Source organism: Sylvia atricapilla, chromosome 12, assembly GCF_009819655.1.
Source record: "Sylvia atricapilla isolate bSylAtr1 chromosome 12, bSylAtr1.pri, whole genome shotgun sequence".
NCBI lineage: Eukaryota > Metazoa > Chordata > Aves > Passeriformes > Sylviidae > Sylvia > Sylvia atricapilla.
Window position 1 is genome coordinate 4,852,989 of NC_089151.1, and position 21,412 is coordinate 4,874,400.

General features: G+C 47.3%; 1 protein-coding gene across 2 annotated transcripts in view; it reads right to left on the reverse strand.

Moving 5' to 3' along the window:
* Positions 1–16,666: 16,666 nt before the first annotated feature.
* The window catches only part of CMIP (c-Maf inducing protein), a 130,786-nt gene continuing 126,040 nt past the window's right edge, over positions 16,667–21,412 (reverse strand). For both annotated transcript variants that reach the window (XM_066327543.1, XM_066327544.1), the window contains exon 21: positions 16,667–18,704. In XM_066327543.1, coding sequence (XP_066183640.1) covers positions 18,651–18,704 — 54 coding nt within the window. In that variant the 3' untranslated portion in view covers positions 16,667–18,650. The remainder of the gene's footprint in view (positions 18,705–21,412) is intronic.

The window sequence follows — 21,412 nt, forward strand, 5'->3', positions numbered from 1 at the left end:
AAGTGGAGTCAGACTTTCTTGACAGCTAGAGCTGTGATTTGATACTTTTACAAAATACAGTGATTACTAGTAACAGCAGTAAGAAGACCCTAATGCAAAAGAAAATTTTATTCTTACCATCAGATTGGAACAGCTTTCTTTAATACATATTCAAGGCAGGGCTCAAGGCTGTGTTTGATCTTCAGGATGAGTAATATTTTGCTAGGTAATGATTTGTTCTTGGGAAGTCTAGCTGATTGGCTTCCTGATAACCTTGGATGGAGAGCATTAGTGAAGAACAAAATGACATTATAAAGGGGAAAAAAAAAAAAAAAAAAAAAAAAAAAAAAACCACCTGCAAGACCAGACAAGGACTCCCTGCCTGGACACATGCAGATCGATGACTTGGCTTGTTAGGTCTGTATTTCAAGACCGTTCCCAGACAAGCTCAGATTTATTATTGAACACTTCTTTGAATGTGACAAAGTCCAGCGACCATCACTTTTCAGTGTTATTACGGCGGAAAGGGCCGTACCCATCAGCACTGCGAGCCCGCAGGGGCGGTCACTGATGGCACAAGTCCCGTTCGCTCCCCAATGTGTCCCAAAGCCGGCTCCTTTCCTTTCCCAGCCGCGCCGGGCGAGGGCAGCAGAGATTGCGGAACGGGAGCGGTGTGCGGCTCTGCGGGGACACCGCGGGGACACCGCGGGAGCAGCCCGGCTCTCCCGGCCACCCTGACCCCTGCCTCGCCACCACAGGGACTCCTGGAACCGCTGCTGGACATCCCACGGGATGCGGAGCCTGAGAGGGACGTGTGCCCCGAGAATCGGACGATAAACTAGCCTCTCTTGAGGGCATAACACTTTAAAAGTTTTGCGATGGAGTCACCGTGCCTGGAGGGGGTGACAGAGGTGTAGATGTGGCTCTTGGGGACGTGGTTCAGTGGTGGGCTTGGCAGTGCTGGGCTGATGTTTGGACTCGAGGATCTTGGAGGGCTTTTCCAACCTGACTCCAGGGTGCTCACCCACATGCAATGGGGAAAGGACAGCGAGCAGCCAAAGCCGGTGAGCAACATTCACGCCTTAAGCAGAAAAATCTCAACACCGAGGCCCTGGCTGCAGGTGACTGATTTCCAGAGTCTGGGTTAAGTCTGATTTGGTGGCACTCAGCGAAGGAAAGGCTGTCATTCCCCACTGCGAGGCCAAACCACAGCTCTGTCGTGCAGCCGCGAAGAGATGGAGCCGTGCACCAAATCCCCGCCGCGAACAAACGGCGACCAAGGGCTTTTAGCTCTTTTTCCTTCCACTTCAGCCAGGTTGGTCCGAAGGCTCCATCCAAAGTCAGCTGATGTTTACAAGCAGCGATAAATCAAGCAGAAAGCGCTGACGGTAATGCTGCCCCTTATTGATCGGCTGCTGCAGGTGATGTTTAGGGGAGGGCTGGCCATTCCCACCGTCCCCTGAGTAAAAGGGTTGCTTCGGGATACAGTCAGGTACCAAGGACGGAGCTGGGAGACAGTGATTTGGGCTCCCGTGTGTGTGTTGGGCTGTCCTGATTACCCTCGCACAGGTCACTTCATCCAGAGGCTCAAAGAGGGCCTAGTAGTTTGAGTCAGAGGAGAGGCGGATACAGATGCTTTTCCCTAAGCTGCCTCTCGACCTTATAATCTTCTTTTCCCCTGTCAACCAAAATCTTCAGCCTTTCCTGCAAGGGTACATTCTGCTTCCTTGCACCTCTTTACCCAGGGATGTGGTGTGTGTTGGCTGCCAGGGTGGATGCCCTTCTTCAGCCAGAAGATGAGCCAAACCTGTTTGCAGGAGCTGGAGGGACAAAGCATCCGAACATAAATCCCATACTCCTGTCAGCAGCTCAGGCAAGGATGGGTGGTTTCTTGAGACTGCTCCAAGCCAAGCACTGTGATTTGGTGTCATCTGGACCATTCCCCATTGAAATAGCTCTTCCATTCCTGCTGTAATTTCCATAAAGGAAAATATGAAAATCTGAGTTATTAATTTTGCAGGAACACAATTTCCCACTTAAAAACAAACATTGTGGGAAAATTCCCAAGAAGATCTGAATAATACATCTGTAACACTGACAGGCAAGCCCTGTGATCATGTGTCTTTTATTGCCTGGGGTCTATTTGAGCTCTGAATCCCATCTGTGATGCACAAGATGGCTACTGAACATCCCAATGAGAGAGTTGTGATCTGTCTGGAAATATATCCTACAATAATCTTTTCTGATATTTGGTGTAATAAAGGGAATATTGTCGTTGATTACTTCACTGATATGTAACTTTCTGCTGGCAAAACTTTCACAGTAAGGTTATAATAACATCACTCCTTGGCATCTCTGCCAGATACTCAACTCTTTATTTTCTGTTCTGTCATATAAGCTGAGTAATTTATACGCCTGTTCAATACAAAAGGTGGTTATTATATGTTTCAAGAAAGAGATTTGACAATACCTGCCTTGTAAGAAATACTGAGTCGTAGAGAGGCAAGGCAAAGGAAAATGCTGTAAATCAAGAGGTGACAAGGCAGTTTTCAGATGGAAGATTAGAACACTGTTCAGGGTTGCACAAACAAATATGTTGAATTATAGACAAAAAGCCACTTTCTAGCATTTGTCCCCTGTTGCTGCAGCCCTTTTAGGGACATAAATCCCATTGAAGTCAAATCATGTCTATAAACTAAATTCCAAAATTAATCCATAAGTAGAGTCTGACATGGAAATGCTTATTATTAGTTTGATTTGTACGAGATGTATAGATATGATTTCAAATAAAAGCAACATTATGGAAAAAATTACGTCAATTGCAGTTTCGTCTGAATAAGGACTGCACAGTATGAATGTGTCCCAAAATAACACAACTGCAGTGATCTAAGTGAAGCTTAGCTAACATTCCCTGCACTGTATTTTTACACAGGTACTTCTATGTGACTGCTTAACCCCAGCTTTAAAACAACATTGATTTGACAAATGGATGAGGGAGAGCCCCTTGGTCCACCCAGGGAGAAGGAGCAGTGGCTGCTTTCCAACCTGTCCCATGTTGCAAGTGGATGTGTTTTAACTGAGGCACTAAGAACCCTTTGCTGTTTGCCATCACAGGTCTGCCTCCAGCCATGCAGGCCAGCTGCCAGGCACAAAATGTGGAGATTTAAATACAGCAGGAGCACAAGGAGAGAGAAAAATGTATGGATGTGGGACTGTGTGGCAATGCAGTGAGGGAGCTGCAGAAAGGTTCTGCCTAGGTCTGCTTTCCTGCAGATGACCAGGGCAGGTAACCCCAGCCCAGCAGGCAGGACTCAGAACACAAAATATAAAGGGTTGGGTGCCAAGAGCTGATCATGCAAACTGCCTTAATCCCCCTGAGGAGAACGCCTAAGCACCGTGGGAAAGAGCAGTTCATCGCGGACAAACATCCAGTGTTGTCAATCCACTGCTGAACTCCTCTTTAGAGGCTCACAGGACAAGCCCACCCTGCTTCTGCCACTCTGTTCTGTCCTGCTTTCCAGGGGAGTGCTGCTCCACCAGCTGCCAGCTCCTGGGCCACCTCCATGGGGACTACCCTGCTGTCCCCAGACACCACTGTGCAGCCCAGCAGCCCTTGGCAGCCACAGGGAGCAGGGCTCATCCTGACCCTGGGCAGCACCTGGCTTTTGCAACATCACAGAGGAACAGGAGACCAAAGCATGGGAAGAGAAATTCATCCTCCTTCCAGTGTCCCCTTGAGCAGAGATATCATTTCTCAATCTGGAAATCCAGATCCCAATTCAGACAGCAAGGTGAGATTATTATTAGCTCTCAATTAAAACAGGAACATCATTGCCACTGAAGATGGAAGGGGACACTCCCCCTCTCAGTGAAGCCCACCTGGGAAAGGAAAAGCACCTTCATATTACACTGGAGAGAGGAGTGCAGTCACTGCTCTTTTGAGGCAGCAGCTCGGGTAGGGGCCTGGTGACAACAGATGTGATCCTTCCTCTAGAGGAGCTGCTGAACTGTGAACATGCAGAAGCGGATTTCCAAGCCCAGCAGTACCTGCTGCCTTGGGTGACCTACTTTTTTTGCACGCTATGTGAATAGGGTTAGGCAACAGTTAATTTGGTGCTGAAAACTGAAACAGTTGGGCAGCAACAATTACCACGTGTCTGGTGAATGCAAACCTCAGTGCCCCTGACAGGGGTTCCTGGGCACTACCACATTTCTGTCCAATGCTTCGGGATCATATCCAGCAGGAACACAGTGCTTTGCTAAATTGAGCATAATCATTCCTATTCATTTATCAGATCCAACAGGAGTTTTGCTTATTACCATGAGTGGTAGTTTACCGAATGTTCTGTTTTTAAGGTTAGCTCTTAAATCACAAAAAATGAAAAGCATTCTCCTGCTGAGCATCCAAGCAGTCCTGTGCATCTGGATGAGCAAAACCGAGCAAGTGAGGCTGGTCAGCAGGATGAACACACCAGCACATCCAGCTTTCCCAGTGGCCTTGCCACACAGCACAAATAACATCAGCTATAAAATCCCACCCTACCTCACCATCACTCTTCACTGGGCCCTGTGCTAGCAGGTGTCTCATGATTCCTCCCTACCATCATTTCATTTCATCTGGGTCAGCAAATGCTCACTTATATCTGTACTCATTTGTATTCATCCCTAGTTGAGTCTTCACTGAGATTTTAAATATTTGTCGCCCATACGGCGAGGAGAAATAAGTTAACAAGTGAATCACTCATTTGGACTTTGCATTAGTTTCTCACGCCTGTGCTAAACGATTAATAACTGTTTCCAAAGTTGGGATTCAATAGGATATTCCAGTATATATATTTCAGTATGATATGGTACTTTGTAGACAAATTTTAATTTTTCAACAATATCTGATTTCTTGATACATTGGCCAATTTGCTTAAACAGGTTTCCTCAAAATGAACCCCGGTTACCAGCAAGAAACTTAACCCTAATAGTTTCAGCTCAAAAACCTGGTGTGTTTTATCTCCCTTTTTTTTCCCAGAATGAGATCCTGGCACCCTAATTCACAGGCACCAGAGCTGATCTCCACAGAGAGTCGCAATCAAGTCAACTCTTTCTTTGCAGCACAAAGGAAATCACATTTCTTTGAAATGCCGAGGAAATCTGAATGTGTGTTCCTGTTTAGCATGATTAAGGTGTCACATAGCACTCCCACGCACCCCGACACAGAGAACTTCTTGCCGGCTGCTGATGTCAAAGCAAATCAGCTGAAAACACGGAGGGGTTCTGAGAAAGACAACTAGGACGCGCCAGGCAGGCTGGCAATGAGCTCCCCTGTGTCAGGGGGACTGGGCAACCTCAGGGACCACCCCTGAGGCAGGGCACAGGATGGGGGCGACACAGGAGCCTCCCCTGCCCCCCAGCAGGTTTCTAATGCAGGCATAGGGCACAGATCTTTCATCACGTAGAAATTTCTGCGTCTGAGCTGCTTGTTATAAAACCCTGATAATAACAGTGCATGTATCCATAGCAATTGGGAATCTCTCCAAGGGGTGCACTGCTTTGCTTTTGGATTTTCCCAAAGCCTTCTCTGTGTGTGCTGCATCTTGGTCCCAGTCATTCAGGACATATCTCTGTCTATCCCTGTTCTGTCTCTCATCACCCTGATGATTCCAGCTGCCATCCTCTTGCTTTTCTTCAGCTCTTTGTTCTGTATATTTTTGCTTGTGTCCTGTGGTTTGTCCACTATTAACATTAATAATTTAGGAAATTGTCTGCTTCTGCTGAAATCAATTCCTGTGCTACCGCTGCTAAGTGCTGGGCCTGGGCCCAAGAGCTGCTATGATGGGGACCAAACAAAGGAAACAAAATGAAATGAGAACAGAGAAAAACAGGCGCCTCATCCTTCAGCACCCTGTGAATTTAGGTGGGGAAGCTCAAAGCCTAAGAAACATTAGCACCAGATTTCAGATGAAATCACAAAAAATTATTTCATTTCATTTCATTTCATTTCACCATTTCATAGGTGTCCCATATATGTGTTACCATCCGGGTGCTGGAGGAATTTGGCCTCAGTGCAGGAGCCCCACAAGGTCCATCCCCCAAGGCAAGGCTGCTCAGACACAGGCAAAGGGGACTGACTTGATGGAAAATCCATCAACCTGTGCCTCTGCAGCTGCTCATGGAGCAAAAACTGTAAAGAACCAAAGTGCTTGTGCTAAGCTATTGATGGAAGAGGCTCTTAGTGCCATCAAACCTTCATCACTCTGCCAGGGTCCATCTCCCAGAGCTACACCAACCTCACACAGCAGATGCCATCCTGATGGTGACTCATTTCCCTGCCAGTGGCAGAGGAATTTTCTTCCATGTGCCTCAAGGCTCAGGCTGGGGGGATCAAGTTTACCTTATTTCCTTCTCTGGCCTACACAGCTACACTGCTGAGGGCCTCGTGTGGGGATACTGTCAACAGCAGAGGGCACGGACTCTGTCTTGGAGACACATTTTATGTTTGCAGTTCCAGGACTTTAATAGCACTGTGAGAGAGAGAGAGATAAATAAGATAATGAAAACAGTGATTTAGGGTCCAGGTATGCAGACAGTTTGACCAAGGCTGAGAGGATAAATTCATCTGGTATAACATCACTGAAACTCAACTCTCATCTGTGCTATTGAGCCGTGCAGCTGGGCTCCTCTGTCCTTCCTAGAGCAGCATTTTAGCAGAAGGGGTTTTTTACTGGGTTTTTTTAAAGTAGCTGGATTAAGACACCACCGCCAGACATAAGCAGGCTGCAGCTGTGCCCTGAGGGCAGGAGAGATTGGCTGGCCAGAGGAGGGCTTGTGCCAGGGCTGGGGCTCAGTTCCACCAGGAGCTGCCAGTGCCCCACAGCTGGACTGAGCCCTGGCACACCCTGGGACCAGCAGGAATCCTGAGAGCACAGGGAGGACACCACCACACAAATCCCACTGGCACTCCCGGGGAGTGGGCATGCCAGGAAGGGTGTGGACACCAAATGCTTCCACTTGCCTCCTCCTCAAGAACTTGGCTGATGTTCCCTGGGGACCCCAGGCCGGTGTGCTGGGGACTCAGTGCTCCACTCCTGGATCCAGGCCATGTCCTTACTGTGGTGCTGGCTGCCCACTCCCACAGCTGACAGGCAGAGGATGTGAGGACACACTTCCCATACCCACCGGGGCTGGAGGTGCCTGCAGGCTGGGCAGGAATGCGCTGCCAGTCGTGATGGGATACGGCCAGAAGCCAGCGCAGTCACGTAATTAAATAACGAGAGCAGATTAGGCAATCTCTGTGCTTCACGTTGACAAGGCTGGAGGAAAGAACAGAACATGTAATCAAATGAGGGGGGGTTCTTTCTTTCTTTCTTTACTTTGAAAGAAAGACAGTATTACAGCCCTGTAAGAGGTGGCATTGCATGCGCTAATTGTGCTGCTGGGGATATTTCTCTCTTGCGGGTTTCAGGATAAGACTGAGATTTTTATTAAAGCCTAAGGGAGAAAGAACTGGAGGAGCTGGCATTCACTGGGAATTAAGCCCCCAATTCGCTTAATGCTTATTCAATAGCTTCTGCCCCTCCATTTGGCTAACCTGCCTAAGAACACATTCACTTCTTCACATCAGCAACCTGCAATCAGAAAAATCACCTGTAATCCAGCTCCCTCCAGGCACAGACCGATAGCTTCACGCTCTCAGTGACAGATCAGGCTAAATAAAAAGCACAAATCCACAATCTGATATCAGGAGATGTCTAAGGCTTCCTTCTTTTGATGATTTCTGCCAAGATATTCCTGCTGAGTCACTGGGTTTGCAGAGCCATGTGCTGGAGGGAGCTGCCAGAGCTGACCCAGGGCAGGGGCTGCTGCTGCCTGCAGAGGCTGAATGGGAGCTCTAAGAAGCACCTGGGCACTTTCCTTGGGCTTTCCTGGCAAAGCTGCAAGCCAGGATTGGAGAGAAATTGTACTGAAGAAATCATCTGACTGGTACAGGAGGTGCTTTAGCCGGATTGCTTCACTGGCTTAACAGGCAACTAGACATCCACTTATTCGTTTTCCCAACCCAAGGATATAATTTGATGACTCACCACCATTCAGGTACCACTAATGACAGTTCGAGTTTTTCCCCAAACAACTGATTTCAGATACATAATTCATTTAGATCGTGTTAAAAAAAATCTGCTCCTGATTTTTGTCTCTATGGTGCTAAACATATCACGTAACGCCTTCTGCAGCAGTGACCTGCCTTACCCTGAATCTGGGAATCATCCAGACGAGTGAGGCTCTCTGCTTTTTTCAGTCACCCTTCTGAAGTGATCTGCACAGAAATGAACTGCCTGGAAAGAGACAGCCTGAGATGGCTAATAAATGTCCCCAGGCTTTAGCAAACCTGCCAAAAACTCGCTGGACTTAGTGCAGCATCTTTGGTTTAGTAAAGACCTGCAACATGCAAGAGGGCAGGTACCCCAGGCCACAAGGGGATTTGTGGTGTATGTACATGCAAAGAGACATTTTGTCCTATTTGGGAAATTGCTGGCTAAGCTATAGGTGACACCATTCCCTGGCAGTGTCATTCGCCCTGACACCTTTTCAGTGGGAAGGCAGCTCATCACGGCCAAGATGTGTGTGGAGTTGCCTTATTTACTCTCCTGGGGTGGCATGAATCAGAGTTGAAAAGTGCAGTATGTTGAAGTCAACCCATATTCCCATGATGTGCGAGTGTGAGTCACTCAGCAGGGAGATTCTGCCAGGGTCCCTCCTGGACGACCCGGCTGCGTTAAACACGCCGGAAAACCCGCGGATAAAAAAATCCCCGGTGACGCACGGGAGCCGAGTAGGCTCCGTGCCTTTTTGGGGAAGCTTCTGAAACGCCGACGTTTCCTCTGGATCAATAATCTGGTTGGCAGAGCAGGGCTTTGAAGCGATCCAGAAAGCTCAGCTCCCTGCTCACAAGGCCACTGCTGTTCCTCCCCGGGAGGATGACGCGTGGGGTAACCCTAGGCGCAGGCTGGGGAAGGATTTCTCTTCCACATCTATTTAAATCTCCTGGAAGAGCTGCTGCTGACAGGAAAGATGATGCAGGATGGGAAAGGGCTTTCTAGGGATGGGCAAAGAAAAATTTTTAAAATAGAACAAATCCCATCCCAAGGTATCACAGCTGATTTCTGGTTTTCCTCATCACCTCCTTTCTCCCTTCTGTCCTCGATAAATACCATTTGTGGGGCTGTTTCCTGCAGCAAGTGAGCTGGGACATTCAGACAGGAGTTTCTTGGCCTTAAACCCTGTCACTCCTCTGATTGTCCAGTTAACAGAGCTAATCCTCCTGTCCCTGCAGCCAACACAGTGAGGACACCACTGTCTCAATGATGTTTTCCATGCTGTTGTCCTGACTGAAAATACAAGGAAAAGCCACTGACAAGAATATTTCCAGATAAATATCTCATTAATTTCAACCACAGGCAGCTGTGAGTCATTTCCCTTTGACTACACTCTTCTCTTGAGACCAAAAATTGGGTAGTGGAGATCTGGTACTGGGTAAAATTCATAATTATTTTGAAGGGATATCAATAAATTGATAATTATTCTCAAAAATTCAGGCCTAAAAAAAAAAAATCCTTCATTTTCTCAAGAGATTTGCTGTTAGTTAATCGCCTTTGCTCCTACCACTGCTGTGGGATAAAATTAAACCATTTTACTGTGAAACTGTTGGACTTCCTTTAAAGCCTCAAGCAGCAAGTCGGGCTTTCCCTGAACCGTAGCTCTGCCTCCTGGTAACTTGTGTGTTTCTCTCTCAAAATAAAAGCAGCACAAAGTGATTGTCAGCCCTGGTCACCTGCTCTACCACCTCCTCAGTGCCCTGGGTGGGAGCAGCAGGCTGGCTCCCTGGTGCCATTGGGATTTGGCAGCTCTGCTGTGCCACTGCAGAGCTTTTCCCTTCCTTTCCTTCCCAGCAACTGGCTCGGCTCAGCCACGGCGAGACTCGGAGCCTGATGGATCACAGACCCCGGGGCCTGAGTGCCAGCAGTGTCTCACATGCCAGATGTTTCTCTTTTAGACACATGGCTGCTTTTTTTTTTTTTTCCCCCTCTTTTTTTTGCCTTTTTTTTTTTTTTTTTTTTCCTGAAATAACAACAGCTTGACCAAGACCCAACCTCTAAAATCAAAGCTACAGCTGTACCTCGGCGTGCAGACAGGCAAGGAGACAGTCCCTGGTGGGGTGACACAGGGCTGGCCATGGTCACACGTGGAGTGGTGCAGTGGCATCATGTGATCCATCACTGGAGCCTTTGGGTTTGCGCTCAGCATCCACTTAAAAGCACAAAACCAAACAAAGATTCCCAGACTGCTGTTTAATCACTGGGGGCTGCCTTAAAATGAGCTGGAAAAGAACATTTCCCGTCAACTTTCGTGGGATTTGGATTAGACTTTTTCACTGGAGATGAATTCATGGCAGGACCGAGCCCTTGGCCAGCAGCCACCGTGTGGAGAGGGCTGTGGAGTCCTTCTGGGCTGTCAGCACTGCTGTGGGAGCACTGGTCAAGGTGCTCACATTTGGCCAACTATAGCATGGCTTCAGCTGAGCACAGCCCTGAAATCAGGGCTTTATTCAGACCCAAAGCTCTTGCCAATTATTTTTCATCACCTCACTTGTTGTTCGTTAGCCCTGGGTTCACCCTGGTGACTGATGACTGCTCTTGTCTGAATTCAGCGCATTTCTGCAGAATAACCAAACTTCACGAGAAGCTTCCCATTTGTACTAATGAAGAGGAGGGAAAACGTGATGGTGGGGGAGGATAAACACTGTTGTCATGTCATGAATTTCCCTAATTCTCCTTGGGGGTGGTCTCTGACGCTGTGGGTACTCAAAGGATTTTAACCTGAATCACAGGAAAAAAAATTCCCCAGACCCAACTCATGGTGTGCTGGGACAACCTCCCAGCAAAGGAGTGGCCACAGATGGGGTTGTTTCGTGCTGCATTTTAAGACATGGGGGGATGGAAAATATCCCATCCACCTGCTCCTCCACAGTCACCCCTCCAGTCACTTGTTGGCCCTGAGGCCACACCACACCATGTGCCAGGAAATGGACCCCACACCAGGCTGAGAACGGTGTCAGCCCAAACCAGACCCCAAAACCCAACGCAGCCTCACTCATGAGCTGCAGGAAGCCAAGAGCTCTGTTTGGCCACCATGAGGATGTTGGAGCCCATCAGTGGACAGCAGGTGACTTGTGGTGTGGCAAAGGACAGTCACAGAGCCATCATGTCCCCGTGTCCTTGCTGATGCAGTTCTCCATCATTCCCAGGATCAGCTGGCACGGCAGTGGAGGCAAAAAATGGACAATTTCACCAACTAACTTCCACATGGGGCAAGGAGCAGGGCGCAGCTCAGAGCCCTGGGCAGCAGGGCAGGGAGAGGAGGAGGAGGAGGAGGAGGAGGAAGGCCTGGGCCCGCAGTGGCTGGTGCTGGAGCTCGGGCGGGTTTCCTTGGCAGCCGCAAGCTCAGGGCACTCACCATACCTAAGTGAAGATTTTGTCACCATGGAAACATTGATGTCATCGGCTCTGCAGCAGCCTCAACCTCAACTGCAACTTTTTTCTCTTTTCCTTCCCCCTCCCTGGTTTGGGGATTTTATTTTATTTATTTATTTGAGAGTTCCTCACAGGAGATGACCCTGGTCCTGGGCTTGTCAAAACATCCAGAGATGTCCACCAGCCCAGCCCCTCCTCATGTCATTTGGGGGTACTGGGGGAGCCTCTCACTGAGAGCCCCACTGAGATGGGGCTGCTTTTTGGAAACACCCATCAGGACCGTGCTCTGCCCTCTGTGCACTGACCCATTTTCCCTGTCCTCATAAATGGGCTGCATTTCCAGGAAAGGTGGTTTGGAAGCTCCCGAGATGCGAAGGAGGTGACCTGGGCAGAGGCTTGGCACTCCGCGGTCCTGCAGCTCTCACTGTACAGGAACAAAAGGTCACTGTCACAGGCACTATGGCAGAGGCACCACCAGTCACTCTCCTGTCAGGAGGAGGCAGACAGAGCCCAAAGAGGGAATGAATGAAGGATGTGATCCTGTGTGAGCATCAGATGGCCACACACAGCTCTGGCTGCACGGAGGAGCCTTGCCCTCGGTGCTCAGGGGAGGTTCCCCCAGCTCTAAACCAAAAATCCCTCTGACAACGACACCCAGCACATCTTCTGAAGAGTTATGAAGGAGCAGGACCTGGCATCTTTACCAGGCTTGAGCAAGGAGACTCAGCCCTCTGCCAGCCTCAGTTCCAGGGATGAACTTCATCCCGTTAGCCACATCCATGATTCCCCCAGAGCCTCCTTTAACTTATCAGTTAATAGTGGACTGTTGCAGAAGTCTGGGTCAGACTGTTCCAGCCAAAAATACTCTACCGAGTTCACTGCAATGTTAAAACAGGAATTTCACCTCCGTGAGGGCAGGAGCAATGCCGTGTCTGAGCTCAGCTGTCCCTGCTGCCCCTCACACAGCCCTTCCCCCGGGTCACAGGGAGATTTGTTTCAGCTGTAGCTGGGATTTTTATAAAGGTCTGGTTTATTTTTTTTTCTACAGTGGACAAATCCTACTCCTACACTAGGCCATGGTGCAGACAGAATCTCTTTTCCTTACCATGAAGGGGATCTCGATGGGCCCCATCCAGGCACGGGGGCACAGGGATGTTCCCCCAGCCCCACCACTGCCCATCCCATCTGCCAGGCCGGAGAGAACCACATGGAAGGGAGACAGCTGGTAAAACAGAATCAGGGAACATAAAATCCTACTCAACAGACAGGTTTACAACACCTTTTCTCTTTTATAAACAACCATCAACCACAGACTGTGTGTTCCTAACATTATGGCCCAAACTGAAATTTGAAGTGTTCCTGATAAATGTGGTTTTGCAACCTTCAGGGATCACACTCTGCCCCTCTGCAGCAGTAAATAACCAAACCTAGCCCAAACACCATAAAGCACCTGGCAAATGAGTCACTAACATTAATTATCCTTAATGTCATCATAATAGGTAAAATATACAAAGAAAAGTGTCCCTAAGCCAAGGTTTCAGTATTTCAATATAAGGAGGTACAAAAACAGGATAAAACCAGCAGCAACACTTTTAATAAAGTGAGACAGTCAGTGGATCTCTGACCTCATATTCAAAGCATTTAAAAAGAACTTTTTCATAATTTAATGCAAAGGCAGGGATTTCATAGCAAAGGCTCATTTAAAAACGGGAGATTCTGGGTGGGAGAGCCTGCTATGATTTAAAAGGATCTCAGTATCTACTGTGAACAAATCAACTTCAAACGTATGCTGCATAAGAATTAAAGGATTAATGTTTGATATCCTATCCCAGCTGGAAGAAAAATTAACAAGAAACTGGTTACTATATCAACTGCCAGATCTGTGAAGTAAACTGGTGAATTTAGGTGCTGAGACCAATTTAATGGTCTGAACACAAACTGAGAGTTCTGTTCTCCTACCCAGAGAGGAGAACAAACCTCTACAAAGATCCAAACCCTGGCTGGATCTTTGTAGAGATTAGTAGGAAAAAGATATTTACATCGACAAGATTCATCCATGGCCAGCAGATCTGTGAGGTTTAGGTATATATGTATTTAAAATCTGATAGGATCTACTGGAGAACTGCAAAGGTATTACAGTACTTGTTTTAGCTGACCAGTGAAAAGCATGAAAGTGAGATTACCTGAAAAAAACAAAACAAAACCGAGGTATCGAGTAGCAGGAAAAATATCTGCATGTTTGATATACTGGAAAAAAAGACATTCCAAGATCTGTTATTAATAAAAATGGCTAATCTCAAATACTTAGTTAAGCTTTCCCCCCATCAATAGAAAAGAAAATGGAAAAAAAAATGTATCAGAACATCTACTTACAAGAAATATTTCGGTATGTGTACTCCATTTAGTTGGAAAAAATCATTACAAATTCAAGAGACAGCAATATTCCTGAGTGATGTGTTCTAATGGGCACAGCTGGTCGGTGTTCCAGGGGCTGGGAGAGGTCAGCACTGCCCTCAGCAGCACTCACTGCCCTACTGCTCAGAGATGTTTGTAAAGTTTCAGGATTAAAAATCCTTGTGCATATGAGACAGGAGGGTGCTGCTGCTCCCAGGCACCAGGGCAGGAAATCCCAGAGAAGGGAACAGGCCCAGCTGCTGCTGTTTTCCAGAGGAGCAGTCCTGGCTGGAGCTGGCATCTCTGCTTTGCTCTCATCTCATTACTACTTGATTCCTTTACTGCATTTGGGGATTGCTAGCCCAGAGCCCACTTTATTCCCAAGAGGACTTCACCTGAACAGAGGCTTGATGCTCTGTGGGAAGCAAAAGGAGCATGAGAGACACTACTTGTGCTCGGTGCTGGAGGGCTCAGAGATGGAACCTCTCCAGCCTTGGGGAATGGCCAGGTCACAGCCCCAGGACAAAGCCTGCCTGCTCTGGGGACAGGAGATCAGCCCAAGGACACTGCAGAGTCCCCACACCCACCCAGTGCCACCATCTCCCACAGCTCTCTGTGAGCTCCCTCAGCCAGCCCTGGGCAAGGAGCCTCAGGTCCCCAGGCAGGGGATTTGTGGATAACCTGGGCTATCCCACCAGTGCAGCTATTTCAGCACTCCTCTACAAGCAAATCCATGCTGAAGCCTCAGGATTTTAGGTATATATTTCACTCTCTGAGCAACAAATAAGCTGAGCCCACACTGGGGCTGGGGAACTGGAGGCAAAGGTACTTTGTGAGATTCATCTCTGTGTTTGGTCTTCTGAAACTCAAAAGGTAGCTGTGAGCAGTGGAGCAGCAGTAGGAAGGCAGGACAACCACAGGGTTTTAATGAGGACAGGAGAAAATTGCTCCTGAAACTCGGCAGTGCTGCAGCTTTGTGCTCTTTGGACTCGCATCAGAGCTACTGCAAGAGTTCGGGTTGAAAGCCGAGAGCTGCGGGTTGGACAAGCCCCTGGCATTCCAAATCCCTGGGAAGATGGGCTGCAGTCACCTCCCAAACAGAACCAGGCAGCTTTTGAACAGCTCCATTATCAGCAAGCAGCAGCTGGGCACAGGCAGAAAGGCATCATTATCCAGAGGAAACCACCAGCCAGCTTCGAGGCCCAATGCCCTGGTACAAAAAGCTCAGGAAAATCAGAGTGCAAGCTCAGACACAGCATCTCTATTACAGCATGTGTAATCCCCACCTTGTGTCCCCAACAGGAGATCCTCACTGAGACACAACCCTGAGACAGGCTCACAATGCTGCTCTGTAATTGCCAGAGGCTGCTGTGCTGCCACAGTGATGGCTCCAGCCAGGGCAGACAGACCCTGGGGTACCATTTTACTGAACTCCACACTGACCACCTCCAATCTCACCGAGGAGTTCAGCCTGCTGCCATGGCAAGGGGAGGTTCTGCTGTTTCAGAAGCCTGGAGCAGGGAGGGAGCACAAAGGAGGAGTTTCTTGGAGGCTGCTGCAGGAGGCAGGACCAGGGCAGGTGCTGAAGGGGGATCTCACACACCCCCGTTCCCTGCTCACTCCAAGTCACCCAGGGAGCATCTCAGCAAAGCTCTGTGCATGTCCAGGCTTCTCCCACTGCTGATAATCCAGATGAGGTTGCAGAACCCAAACGCTGTCACCAGCTGCCCCAAAGCCTGGGGAGCTCAGGGACGTGTCATTGTCCACAGCAGGAAGAGAAGCTGTATCCAACATTTGCCTTCATCTCACCAAGGCCTAAAGCTCTCCTTCCTTGGGCGATTTCTCAGTCTCTCACACAACATGTCAGGAATATTTCTGGCTCTTCTGGGTCCAGAAAGGTTTTGTGAAGTCTTTGCTGTTGCCAGGGCAGGACAGCCCATATGTAGTGCTGACTGCTCATGGGAAAACACCCAAAAAGCCCAACAGACTCAGCTACAGCTGTCTGGTTTCAGTGAAGGAAAAACAAGTCAGGTTATTCTCTTCATCAAGGGCCATCCTGTGAGCACTTCTTAGCTTGGCTGGAAGCACAGTACAAACCCTTGTGTTCCTCCATGTCCTGAAGTCTGTTTTGTGGAATGGAACAGAAATACAGATAGAAGTGAGACTACAGGAGCCAGGTACCACAGCTGATGAAGGTGGCTCTCAGAACACCTGCAGGAATTGGATTCAAGTGGGACCCATTGGTCTGAAAGCTGAAGTTCAGTAGCTGTGCAGACAATGGAGGCAGAGTCGTGGAGCTCCAGCCCACACCCTGCAGGGCTTCATCAAAACAGTGACAAAAGGCAAACACAGCACAGCCCTGCTTTTGGAGGCTGCCCTAAAATATACCTCAACGTACAGAAACCCCTCTTGAGCCTGGAGATGCCCCAGTGCTTCCCTCCCTCACTGCCTACATCAGGCAACCAGTGCAAGAAACCCTCTCACCAATGCAACTCTTTTGATGGCCACTGCAAGGACTCCTTCAGCATTTTGTGGATCGGGGACAGTGCAGAAAACAGACTTGGGGAGAGATGCAAGAACAGGACACACAAAACTCAACTGGTCCTCCTCCATTTCCTCCTCCTTCTCCTCCCTTCTCGGTGGTTCCTCAAGCCTGAGAGTGGTGGCCAACAGCCTGGCTGCCTGCTGGGCCCCTGCCCTGGAGTCTGCACACCCACAGCATCCCCACAGCACCAGCCAGCCAAAGCCTCCTTCGAAGAACACACAAAGCACGCAGCTAAAAGATATTCACTTACAGTTTATTTTTGCCTGAAATTATTTCACATCTCTTTGTACACAGCTACAGAACAGTAGTAGTAAACCATTGGTAAAAGCAACAGTGCTAAGGAAAATGTTGGCATATTTTTTCTTCTTTTTTTTTTTTTTTTTTTTTTTTTTTTTTCTTCTTCCTTCCCATACTGCATCTTCACACAGTCTGGGATTTGAAGGGGGAAAAAAAAACCTGACACACACTACATGAGTTAAGACTCAATTTCTGTTTCATTATTTAAAAAAAAAAAAAAAAAAAAAAAAGAAAAAAAAAAAGAGAAAAACGACATCATTTGGGATGGGGTTGTCTACATAGCAACAAACTTAAAAAAAAAGAAAACAACAACAACAAAAAAAAACCTGAACAAAAAAGCTTGGCTTTCCATTGAATAAGATTAAATATATATATATATTTATATAAAAAATTACATTGGCTGTATGTGAAACCTCGAGGTGCTGAAGAATAAAATAAAAGTGTTAAACAGAGGAAAAAACTTCTTTTTGTTTTTTGTTTTGTTTTTTTTTAAATAAGCAGCTCTGTACAATGAAGGCTCATTATGAAAAAAAAAAAGTCAACAGCATAGTTATAAAAGAAACCACGATTTTTAAAAAAATCATCTTCTAAGCAACTGTGGAATTTGAAAAATGTAGCAGTCACATTTACAGACAGGTCAGAGCTATCGGATCAGCAACACCGCGATTTCCTCAGTCTCCCCAGAGGAACATGCAGAACAATGCGTGCACAGAACAGGGCAGGGAGCAGGGCACAGGACAGGGGAGGGAAGGAGGGGAAAAAAAAAGAAAAACCCAGAAAAAGCTGATGCACAAAGTGGAGGGAGAGCTTTTTTTTTTTTTTTTTCTCTTTTTTGAAATATCGGACGTAAACAGAAAACATCGGAGGCAACTGGTAAAATCTACAGTTTGCAAACACCCCGTTGGCAAAATCAACGTCTTGTCCCCGTCTCCCGTGTTGAAACCTGACATGGCTTAAAAGACTAAAGAAAGTTTTCAGACTTTGGAAGGAATTGTGACTTTTATTAATCCCTGCACCCCCTCCCCCAACAACCACATCCCCCTTGATAAAGATTTTCCTTCCTATTTGATAACATTTGAGGCATTTTGAAATCAAAAAGACAACGCGATGAATGTTGACAAAGAGGGAGTATAATACAGTTTGCATTACTAAAAGGCAATTCTTCGAGGAGGACATTTCCTTAAAAAAAAAAATAATAATAACAACAAGACAGCAAACTAGTTTATACAGTACTATACGCAAAAAAAGGGTAAAAGAATTAACAATTCATAAATAAAACACAGGTCCCAGACCTGTTATTTGTGAACCATTTTCTTAAATAGGTGCATTATGTAAATCTTATGTACAACAAAATTACTTTGCATAACAACTGCAAGGACATGGGGGGAGGTGAAAATCATATTGGTTTTGGTTTTCTTCTCTTGAGATTTTTGAAGTTTGATTTTCTGGAGCAAAACTGGTGAAACAGGAGTTCTGGCTGGCTGGGTGCCAGCCAAGGAAACCCAGGTAAGTAAGGACAAAGGAATATAATTTTTTTTTTCTCCACACGGCATAAAACACAAAGGCAAATAAAATCCACAAAGGTGTTTTTTTCCTCTTTATAATCCTCTTGCTGCTACAAAGTCCTTTTTTTTTGTTTGTTTGTTTGTTTCCTTCCTTTTCAATTTAAATTACGTTGATTCTGAAATCACAAAGCTGAAAAGAATCCGATGGGCTCCAGGCTCGCCCCGTCCTCCCAACACACACAACTCCACACTCTGCTACCCCACAACCACAACTCCAGCCACCAAGTCCCCAGACTCACTGCTCTACAGGAATTGGCCAAAAGTTATTTTCTGGTTTGTTTCAATCTGTCTGTTTAAAAAAAATCTTTTCCTTCTGGTGGGAAGCAAAAGAGAAGAGTCGGAGGCAGGGAGAGTTCACCAGGCTTCGGTGTAGCGGACGTCCACCTCCTTCAGGTTGGGGAGTTTAGCCTGTGAGGGGAGGAAAGGCCAGAATTAACAACGTGTTCAGGGCTCAGGTAAAAAGTTCCTGCCAAATCTCTTGTGGTGGGATCATTCCCTGCATTTATCCAACAGAGCAGTGGTATCCAGATCTGGAGGAGGAATAGAGAAGTGGGAGGTGAAAGAATTTCCTGGGGAAGGAGAACACCTTGCCCCGCTGTCGTTGGTGTTGATGATTGGCTGCCCAGGGTAGGTAAAGCCCAAAAAAACCTTGTGTCCTGTGACTTTGTGTGTGACAGCAAGCCTGGGGCCTGTGCAGCTCTGAAGATCGTAGTTGTATTTTGAATGTGGGCTCCCAAAGGAGGATGAAAGCACCTCCCCTTGGCAAGGAAAGCCCAGAGCCCCACTGGCAGTGAGGATGACAGGCAGCCCAGGAGAGGCAAAGGGCAGACACAGCTCTCTGGCCTGGGAGCTCCTGTGTGGAAACAGTCCCTGGACTTACTCAATTCAGACGTGGTGTCCAAATCTGGAGGAGGGCTACAGAACGGGACAAACTGGGAGGATTGATCTGTCAACCACCAACTGCAGGAAGAGGTGTGACACCCTGGGCCAGTACTGAGCTCAGCAGTGAGCTGGGGCAGGCATAACACCATGCTGAGCCCTTACAGACACACCGAGTCCCACCTGCTCTAAAACCCAGGTCCAGATCAGACCCCGACCTTCATTTTTTATGCAAATGCTCAGCAAAACGTGTCTGTCCAGCTTTGGCCATGAAGGCAGTGGACTCGAACTGCAGCAGAGAGAGACATGTTCCTCCTTCAGTCTCCACACTGCTCATTTCACCCTCCACGGACTAAAACAACTCGTGGAGCATCAGCAGCTTTAGGTGTCCTTGTGGTCTCCCTTGCACAGCTCCGCTGCTTTTGGCCATATCCTCCCTGAATCACCCCACAAGAGGCAGATGGGGACTGGCTGTCTGTGCTGGTCCTCACCAATGCCCCTTCCATGCTCCCTGACCATAACTGCACGGCTAATTCTCTCCAAACAAATAAACACCTTTAATTAGGCCAGGGCATAATTGAGGACTTGGAAGTTTCTAGGAGTCATTATTACCTCACTCCTTGATTTATGTGCACGCATATTTTGATAAGAGCTATTCATAATCCTACAGACACTGCCAGCAAATAATTTTTCAGTTAGGCAATAATGACTTCAGTAGTGGGTGTTTATTTATTGTCTGGTTCAGCCTGCCTGGTACATATGTGGGTGTCTGTGTGTGTGCAAGCGTGTTTAGTGGGGTGGGGGATGGAGCTGAGAGGAAATGTCATCACCGGCTTGTGCCCCAAATGCTCTCGCAGACCAATGTGAGAAGAAGGAAAGATTTGTATCAAAAATATGTTCTTTGAAGTCTCAGCTGCTCTTAACAAATCTACAACCATGTGCCCCAGGGAGAGAAACTACTACCTTTGAATACACACAGAGCCCGAAAAAAAATGGCCACCAAGATAAATCTCAATGGAAGAGGTGAAAGGGGAAACGTGATGCCTGTCTGTTTTCTCAGCTTTTTGAATTCTCTGCAATCACCAGGATTTTGCTCACAGGCAGTTTTGCTGTTTGCCCTAGCAAGTCACTTTCTTGTGTGGCTGCTAAGGACTATTAATGCCACATCAGAGCAGAGGGAACTGGTTAGGAAAATGTGAGTTTTAGCAAGAAGTGAGTGGCAAAGGGGCTCAGAAGCAGGGGTGGGACTGGGGAAGCCTTTCAATAGATGTGATTTCAGAGCCCTAGGCCAAACACAGCACTGACCTTGATTGTCTGTAAATGCCTGGGGCCTGATACAAGCTCCATTGTGTAAACCCATCTGCAGGCCAGCTGTTAATTCCAAGGACTTCTTTGCATATACAATTGTGACACAAGTTTTTAAAAGTTGATCTTGAAAACTCCATGCAAGCAGCATTGCAGCTGAGTCCCTGGGGGAGCCCTGGCTCCAACAGCCAGGACCAAAGATAGATGTTTGCAGTGAATTTTGAAAGCAGAGCAGTTACAGGACTTGCTTTAAGTTCCAAACTCAACCCAAGGTTGTGACCTTTTAAGTAAACGTGGCCCAATCTTGTTTCAACATCCAAGACAACAAATGTCAAGTATCATCTTGAGTCTTTGGTTCTCTAAGGTAAGATTTTGGGAGATGCGACTCACACACCAACAGAATGAAGCCAAAGACCAGGTGAAGTCATGAAAGCCAACACATCTCAGGCAAGCTCTGAAACCACCTGGGGGTATATCCTGGTTCTTTACACCATCATTTTGCCTAAGTGGTTATAAACTCACAGTAAAACCAGACATTACATGTCAAATTTCAGAACTGGGCATCTGTGCAGACGTTTCTGCTCAGAGCCCAATTCCAGTCCTAAGAGGTGTCAAGATAAATTTGCATCCTCCTCAATGCTTTCAGTTCTCCCTTTGCATTCCAAAGCAAAGCTTCATGAGACTGTTCACCCCAGTTACTTTTGGTCCTGTTAACAGCACAGGATATGGTGTGCACTAGATTGTGCTTGTCCCTGTATCCTCATCAGAAACAACCAACATGCTTCTATTTATGAAACTTACTGATATAGCCTTTACTGTTGATAGCACAGGCAAAAAGAATCAGCAGCTCGATTTATCTCATGCTTCTCCATTTAGTATATTAAATGTTTCCTGGGTCCATCAAAGCCAGCAACCTCCCAATGCTGCTTTCA